Raw genomic sequence first — 9,046 nt, forward strand, 5'->3', positions numbered from 1 at the left:
CGTTACTTTGAAGCGTTGTTGTCACACAGCACGCGCGCCCTATCATTACCTCATCAATGAAATTGTGGAGCCTAACTAGTAATGTTACTTTTGACTTATTCTAAAATTCGAACTCATGTTCTGACTTAGTCGATGCGCCATTTGTGCGGCCAGAAAGAATGTCGCGTAAACATGCCAATGGAAAAGCCTCATAAAGGTGCGAAATTCTTATGTAGTGCCTGTTGACGCCGGTGATTAGTTAGACTAAGGCAGGGGTTCCCAAACTTTATTTTGCTTCGGGGACCGCCTTTTGTGATACGTTAGAAAATACATCAGGGACCCCCTCATAATATCAGAACACAACTCCTACTTTAGAGTGCGATTGATTTTTGCATGCAAGCAGTTTTTGCAGTGAATGGGCAGACGAAATAAGTTTCAGCCCCTGGGAAATAACATTTTAATGGCTTGGCATTAGTGAGAAAATGTTGCAGTTCAAAAGCTAATTTCTTGCAATTCTACACATTTTGCCTTGGGCAGAGAGAACATTTATCAATTTAATGCTAAAATAGCTGTGTATTTATGTTCCAAATAACATTTTTGGGAGAATACATAAAACGGCAGCCGAACATAATATGATGCAGCATATCTATTGTCACCTTTCCTCATTTCTACTCTGGAGTGTGCTTGGGTTTGTTCGTGGGCTCATATTTGTACATACTTTACAGGTGACTACAGGTTGCTAAATAGGGTGTGCCCATGTATCTTGTGACTCAGACGTTCCAAATGGATTTGTGATGAAATTGCATCACAGCGCTTCTTGTTGGGCCTCCAGTTGAGAAATGCCACCCTCAAATAGTTGAACCAGATAAAGACCAGTTTCAAAATTAGTTTTTGTGTAACTACAGAAATTGTTGGGACTAATCATTAGACTGCTTCACTTATAGTTGAAGTGTTAGTCTACACCTGTTGTTTACGAAATAACATTAGATTTGTAGTTGTTTTTGATCGAGCATCAGTGAATCAGTGAATGCATCATGAATGCAATTATATTGTCCCTGTTATCATACCTAAGTTTTGGCAAGTCTGTCACTTGAACAAGGAGCTCTGCATGTACAAAGATGAGGAAATGTCTTGACAAACAAGGTTTGGATGATCTCATAGACATTCCTGGATTATTTTCTTGCCCTTCTCTCATTAATATGGACCTTTTTTTATGGTATTCCCTTGAAGGGGAAGTGATTTATTGTCAGGACTACAATGTCATATTGTGAGGAAAGAAAGACCTAGCTTTATGTACCAAATGGCATGCTATTCCCTACTTTTGACCAGGGCCCTCTAAAGTAGTGCGCTATATGGGGAATAGGGTGCCATTTGCGATTCACACCTATTTTTTACAACGGTAATTTCCTCACCAACTTTGGTTACTTTCCTTAGATGTTATGGGTGTCTCAAGTAAGCTAGGTGAAAACTGGATGACAATGTTTTTCATGTGTGCTTCATCTTTATCTAAGGTTGTCCTCCTAATCTGGGCCCTCAACCCCATGGCGGCAGCTCAGTCTGGCCTTAAATTGACACGGACAGGAGGTAGCGTCAGAAACTCGAAACAGCGGGACATCTCATGCCGGGAAAACCTGGAGCACCCACATGACAACATCTGCTGTTTAAACTGCCTAGCTGGTGAGACAAATAGAGATTTAAGATTGTCTACTGAGACCAGTGTATGCACTTGAAATGGTACACTACTTTGGCCTTGTATTGACCATGGTTATACGACTACAGTAATTCATATTCAGTATCAAGTGTCTGCTGTATGTACAGGTAGGTAAGACACCTGTTTGGTTAACCCAGCAACTGTTGTTTCTCTATGGCCTCAGGTACATATGTCAAAGCGTACTGCACACGTGCCTTGGAGAGGGGAACGTGTGAGACCTGTGAGTTTGACACATACACTGAACATGGCAACGGACTACGACAGTGCTTGAAGTGCACCACGTGTCACTCAGGTAATTCTGTTTAACATGTTAGCCCTTTTCAAATTCAACATGATCCGTTAGAATGAATGACAAATGAAATGGCTGAACTCCAAGGCTCCGATCTATCCCGTGTCTGATTTTTTTTCTTTTTCCTTTGTTGTTGTCTTTAACATTAAACTCTGTATGTTCCTCTCACAGATCAGGTGACTACGAAGGCATGCACCATCACTCAGGACAGAGAGTGCCGGTGTAAACCTGGGTTATTCTGTGCCCCTGACCAAGCCTGTGAGGTGTGCCAAAAGTGCTTAAGGTATGTCCATAGAATATGTGAACATGCACGCTGATGCTCTCAAACTAAATCTAGCCTAACCTCCATTTTTACTTCATTAGATTGTTGTGAAGACGTTATTGCACAGTGGTGAATAGCTTTCTTATACATGGCATTTATTCATCAATAAATACAATCTAATTAAACTGGTTTTAATATGGCTTTTAAAATGATATTTTGTTGAAACCCCCGTTATCTCAGATGTAAAGAGAACGAGGTGAGGCTGAAGAACTGCACCGCCACGTCCAACACGGTGTGTAAGGCCAGACTGCCCACATCCAGCACCATCTCAGGTACAAGACCAGGTCCAGGTACAGCAGACATCACCTTGCTGCATGCTCTGTTGTCTCCTGTTTATTACTATGGATTAGGATTTTACTGTGCGTTAACGCAGTAGGATATTATGAATGTTGCGTATATTTTGGAAAATGACTATTTCTGAATTTCAACGGGCGTTCTGGGATTCAAACAACGACGAAGTGTCAACCCTGCCACTTATTTGGTCAACAGCGGATGGATGGGGTTGTGACATTAAACGTGAATTTCTCTCTATTGAAACAGCGGGTGTTGTTGTGATTGTGGTGGCAGTACTGGGAATCACTGCTGCAATTGCCGCTGTCCATTGGAAGAGGCGAAATTGCTGTAAAAGGAGAGGTAAGTCATTTATATCAAATAAATACCTTTTTGATCTTTCAAAAGTGAAGTCTCAGGATGCCTTCCAAATGGCACCCTATTCCCTGTGGGGCCTGGTCAAAAGTAGTGCACTATACAGGTAGTAGGGTGCCATCCAGAAGCAACAGAGTCTCAAACCTCACTGTCTCAGCAGTGGTGCACTTAAAGCTGTCAACAGAACGTGTCAATATTGTACCTAAAAGTAAAGTGCCCTGTGTGTTTCATACTTCATCTGTTCCAGACTCCCAGAATAATCCCAGTGAGACGCTGAAAATTGAGGTGGTGAGTCAGCCAGTCTCATTCCAAAGTTATTTTCACATTCGCGGTGTCAGACTCAATGGGGCTGATCCCGACTTAGGAATTTGTCATTCCTACACATGCCTTTCCTATGCACTTCTCACTATTTGGTATTCAGACTTGCCTTATTAATTCGTGTAACATGCTCTGCAGGTATGGCTACCTTGCGCACTCTGAATACATCTAATTCAACTGCTGACAAACTCCCACTTGCTGGCCAACAGATTTTCAATCGGGTTTTCAGCCATCCCTTTAAATACGGTGTACCTATCAAATTAGAATTTTGTCGGACAGACTCGAGAGAATACGCATTGAGAGAAATGCGCATGAAAAGGGAATTGCGTTACACTTACGCACGCTTAACTCTGGTCTGAATCTGGGCCAATCAGCACTGCATATTGAGTTAGATGAATTCTGATAAAATTACTCCGATGAGCTGATAGAATTGCACTGTGAAAACAATTGCACTGTGAAACCATTGTGAAAACATGGCAAAGTGCATAAGTGAACAGCAACAAATGGGCCTCATTAGACTGCATATAACTTTTCATATCTTGTAGGATGATCAAAACAACAGGTCGATTGAGCAGAGGCAGAACAACCGGAGTGCTGTGCAGGATGACACACGGCTCCATCCTTTGCTGGAGCTGACCCTGGTGGTGGGCGCCAACACCCCCTCAGCCGATGAGGACAATGGACTGGGCGACAGCCTCCACAACACCACCAACTCCTCCCAGTCCAGTTTGTCCGCACTACCCTCATCCTCCCCGCTTTCCAGCCCTTCGGCCAAGAGGCAGCCTGGCACTGCGGCTACGGTGAGAGCAGCAGCACAGGGCATGCTCATGCGAACCTGCCCCTTGTCTTCCCTCAAGCCCTTTTCTATCCTCATCTTCATTGTTTCTTTAGAACTCCCATCCTATTCTGGGTCTGGTCTTACTTTCTGTTCATCTTTATTTTCTCTGCTCAATATACAGTGCATTCTGAAATATTCAGACCGCTTGACTTTTTCCACATTGTAGCCTTGACTTTTTCCACATTCTAAAATGGATTGCATTTTGGTTTTCCCTCATAGATCTACACACAATACCCCATAATGACAGTGAAAACGGGTATTTAGACATTTTTGCAGATGTATAAAAAGCAATAAAAACAGATGCCTTATTTATATACGTATTCAGGCCCTTTGCTATTGATCATCCTTGATGTTTCTACAACTTGATTGGAGCCCACCTGTGGTAAATTCAATTGATTGGAAAGGCACACACCTGTCTATATAAGGTCCCACAGATCTGGGTAATTGTACCAAAACATTTCTGCAGCATGAAGGTCCCCAAGGACACAGTGGCCTCGATCATTCTTAAATGGAAGAAGTTTTAGAACCACCAAGACTCTTCCTAGAGCTGGCCGCAAGGCTAAACTGAGCTATTGGGGGAGAGGGGCCTTGGTCAGGAAGGTGACCAAGAACCCAATGGTCACTCTGACAGCTCCAGAGTTCCTCTGTGGAGATGGGAGAACCTTCCAGAAGGACAACCATCTCTGCAGCACTCCACCAATCAGGTAGAGAGGCCAGATGGAAGCCACTCCTCAGTAAAAGGCACATGACAGTCCAGGTGGAGTTTGCCAAAAGGCACCTAAAGGACTCTGACCATGAAAAAACAAGATTCTCTGTTCTGATGAAACCAAGATTGAACTCTTTGGTGTGAATGCCAAGCGTCTGAATTCGTTCCGAATGCACTGTACTTATTTACTGTTTGAAAGCCACAGTCTGTCTGATGTGTATACAGCATTAATTCACCCAATTCATAATTACTCTCATGGGTAAATGGACCCCAAACAACCGTGTCCCATTTTGAAGTAGTGCTACTCCCTTTACACCATCCATCTTGATGAAAACTTGCTAGGCACAAGACTTACTAGGCAGTTTTGACACTTGTTTTTGAAGATTTAATTAACCATTGCTAGTGGCCAGGCCCAAGCACATAAATGTGATTTATAGATGCACATGCAGGGTCGAGGAAAGGACGGAGTAAGGCCAGAGACAAGAAGTCCAGAGCTGGTGTTGAGGTCCTTCCCTCCTGCACGACCCTCCAAGAGCCAAACTTCAGAGCTAGTGCAGGGGCCTCATTTAGGAGCCTGACTTATGATTTATGACTGACCATGTTTTATTTTTTTTCTAGGAAGATGTCCTCAGAAAACTTGCTCCTTTGAATGGTGAGCGTATACCCTCTATATTTTATGGATTTAGACTAGTTAACGTACTAATATTATTTAGCCTTGTCTGTGACCCACTCTGCTGTGCTCCATATTTTCGTTGATTTAAGATTATAATACAGTACAGCACGGTGGGTTTTGATGTCGGGGCCTTTTTTTATTTTTTATTTTAGGTGACGAGTCCTTGAAGAAAAGTTTTGAACTTTTTGAAGAGCTGGACGTTTACTACCATAACAGATTCTTCAGGCACATCGGACTCAGTGACAATGCTATAAAAAGCACTGCACACCTTCATCCTGAAGACCGAGTCTATGAACTGTTAAAAGTATGGTTGGAAATGGTGGGCAGGCAAGCCGACATGAATGACCTAATCAAAGCCTTGCTTTATTTGGACCAAAAGTTATCAGCAGAAAATATTATTTATAAAGCCATTGAAAATGGTTATTATGAATATGCAGTAAATTAATATGCAGAAAGTAAAATTGCTTTAGGAAAGTATAAAGACCCCTTCCCTTTTCCCACATTTTGTTACGTTACAGCCTTATTATAAAATGGATTAAATAAAAAATCTTCATCAGTTAACACACAACCCCGTAATGACAAAGCCAAAACAGGTTTTTAGACATTTTTTGCAGATTACTTATTTGCATAAGTATTCAGGCCCTTTGCGATGCAACTTGCAATTGAGCTCAGGTGCATTCTGTTTCCATTGATCACCCTTGAGATGTTTCTACAATTTGTGGTAAATTCAATTGATTAGACATGATTTGGAAAGGCACACACCTGTCTATATAAGGTCCCACAGTTGACGGTGCATGTCAGAGAAAAAATCAAGCCATGAGGTCAAATGAATTGTCCGTTGAGCTCCGAGGCAGGATTTTGTCAAAGCACGGATCTGGGGAAGGGGTACCAAAACATTTCTGAAGTATTGAAGGTCCTCAAGAACACAGTGGCCTCCATCATTCTTAAATGGAAGAAGTTTGGGACCACCAAGACTCTTCCTAGAGCTGGCCGCCTAGCCAAACTGAGCAATAGGGGGAGAAGGGCCTTGATCAGGGAGGTAACCAAGAACCCGATGGTCACTCTGACAGAGTTCCTCTGTGGAGATGGGAGAACTTTCCATAAGGACAACCATTCTGCAGCACTCCACCAATCAGGCCTTTATGGTAGTGGCCAGGTGGAAGCCACTCTTCAGTAAAACTCCTGCTTGGAGTTTGCCAAAAGGTATCTAAAGGACTCTGACCATGAGAAACAAGATTTTCTGGTCTGATTAAACCAAGATTGAACTATTTGTCCTAAATGCCAAGCGTCACGTCTAGAGGAAACCTGGCACCATCTCTATGGGGAAAACATGGTGGTGGCGTCATCATTCTGTGGGGATGTTTTTCAGCGGAAGGGACTGGGAGACTAGTCAGGATCGAGGGGAAAGATGAACGGAGCAAAGTACAGAGAGATCCTTAATGAAAAGCTGCTCCAGAAGTGATATATATATATTTTTTTTTTATACATTTGCAACAAGCTCTAAAAGTACTTTCTGAATGCACCATGTCCCTGCTTCTAGGGAGTTCTGGGGAAAATACCCAAAATTCAGACAGTAGGAGTCATAACTGAGCCGTATGTGTGATTAGTTAAATGATCTCCGGTACTTGCTGCGACAGGCCTATTGTCTTGCTGTTGAATCATTCCCTCTGCAGTTTCGCACAGCGAACTGATAAGTTATGCACATGCTAGCGACTGTAGAGCTCCTGGGTGTTGAGTAAACACTGTCAACTGTAGGAGAAGGGAAGAATATACACTGGATGTAGTCTACTCTGCTGTAGTGGTCAGGACATCATGAAATGCATGGACCATCCTGAATGTATTTTAAACACCAGGGGTGCATCCCAAATGTCACCGTATTCCCTTTATAGTGCACTACTTTTGACCTGGGCTCTAGTCACAAGTAATGCACTATATATAAATATGGTGCCATTTGGGATGCACGACCAGTGGTGTGTGTCTTTTATGATTCAGCATAGAATGTATAACAGTTGTATTTATTTTTACATTTAAAGGACTGGTAAATGTGTATTTGCCTATAAGGTTGTTTTCTTATGTCGGTCCTGTAGAGCCAGATCTATTGATGCTGAATATTCTGTACAAACTATAGACTTTGTTTTGTCATGAAATAATGCTGCCTTGGCTTCCACCATAGTACTGTCTTCATGCACTGATAATAATGCCAAGGTCCTGTTGCTCCTTAAGGAAATAATGTATGTTGAGCGATGTCCATCAAACTAAATAAAGCAACAATGTTTCAGTGTAAGTGTTAGATGGCACTGGCATTTTGAAAATGATTAATGTTGCACAGATCTCATGTGTTCAGAGCAGATAACTCCACCTAGTGGAAACTATGGAAATTATTTTGTCTTCTGCTGTTTTAATGATGAGCTTATATCCTCAGCCTTTAGTCCTCTACGCTGTATTTTGTGATGTCCTCTGTAGTATTTATCATGGCCTTTTTTCAACTGATGAAATGAGTTAAGCTACTCTCCCAAGACTTTGTTCATTATTTCAAATACAATTGTCTCTGCATTATGTTCTTGTCATATCTCCTCTGAAGTTTTAAAGATCTTGTCAGTATATCCTTGAGTTGGAGCCAAAGTGCAGTTGCCAATGGCAGTGTCCCTTTTAATTTATAATTTCACATTATTTATGTAGATGTTCTTTACAATGTATTTTCTTTTTTTAAGAACAATACAACAAGTTGGATATTAATGCATCAGTTTTGAAATAAAGGTTTTATATATTTTGTGCTCTTTTCTAAATGTCTCTAACTAGAACCAGATATTGCTAAAATGTTGCCCAAGAATCAATCACATGTCACAAAGAGTAAGCTTAGTGACATCTTAGAGATATAACATTGATTGTTATTTGGTTGACATGTTCTATGATGTCATAATTGTGTGTTGTCCGAAATGTCATTCTGTTTCAATATATTGTTAGAAGCAAGACCAGGAGGTAGAGAGGAAGGGTCTCTGCTGCACCTGCACTCGGTATCAGGATGGCAAAGAACGCTGGGGCATTTGACCTCAACAGCTGCACCGTCAGGCAGCTCATGCAGCAGACTGGCATTTCCTTGGGCAATGCCAGGAGTCTAGTGTGCTTCAGGCTCCACCAACGAAGGTGGGCTCACAGTATAGAGGCTGAGAGGAAAGCCTTGGCAAGGCCATCCCGGAAAGGAAACAGAAATAGGCGTGAAGTGGCTTCTCAGAACAGTACAGCAGGTGGCAGTGGCACACAGCTCCCTACCCATGTGTCTGTAGCTACAGGGACTGACCCTATCCATGGGTCTGTAGCTACAGGGACTGACCCTACCCATGTGTCTGTAGCTACAGGGACTGACCCTATCCATGGGTCTGTAGCTACAGGGACTGACCCTATCCATGGGTCTGTAGCTACAGGGACTGACCCTATCCATGGGTCTGTAGCTACAGGGACTGACCCTATCCATGGGTCTGTAGCTACAGGGACTGACCCTATCCATCTGTCTGTACCTATAGAAACTGAGCAGGAGGAGAGCACATCACAGCTAATCATGAGGCTG

At 42.5% G+C, this 9,046-nt stretch overlaps 1 protein-coding gene across 2 annotated transcripts in view; it reads left to right on the top strand.

Moving 5' to 3' along the window:
- Positions 1–8,251, top strand: part of LOC106584955 (tumor necrosis factor receptor superfamily member 10B) — an 8,509-nt gene extending 258 nt beyond the window's left edge. The window contains exons 2-10 of one of the 2 annotated variants that reach the window (XM_014170639.3): positions 1,491–1,656; positions 1,854–1,982; positions 2,151–2,262; positions 2,482–2,591; positions 2,842–2,934; positions 3,194–3,234; positions 3,810–4,064; positions 5,427–5,460; positions 5,634–8,251. In XM_014170639.3, the coding sequence (XP_014026114.1) occupies positions 1,491–1,656; positions 1,854–1,982; positions 2,151–2,262; positions 2,482–2,591; positions 2,842–2,934; positions 3,194–3,234; positions 3,810–4,064; positions 5,427–5,460; positions 5,634–5,926 (1,233 nt within the window). In that variant the 3' untranslated portion in view covers positions 5,927–8,251. The remainder of the gene's footprint in view (positions 1–1,490; positions 1,657–1,853; positions 1,983–2,150; positions 2,263–2,481; positions 2,592–2,841; positions 2,935–3,193; positions 3,235–3,809; positions 4,065–5,426; positions 5,461–5,633) is intronic. The other variant, XM_014170640.3, reaches the window with a different exon arrangement.
- The last annotated feature ends 795 nt before the right edge of the window (positions 8,252–9,046 follow it).

This window comes from Salmo salar, chromosome 24, assembly GCF_965601325.2.
Source record: "Salmo salar chromosome 24, fSalSal1, whole genome shotgun sequence".
Classification (NCBI taxonomy): domain Eukaryota; kingdom Metazoa; phylum Chordata; class Actinopteri; order Salmoniformes; family Salmonidae; genus Salmo; species Salmo salar.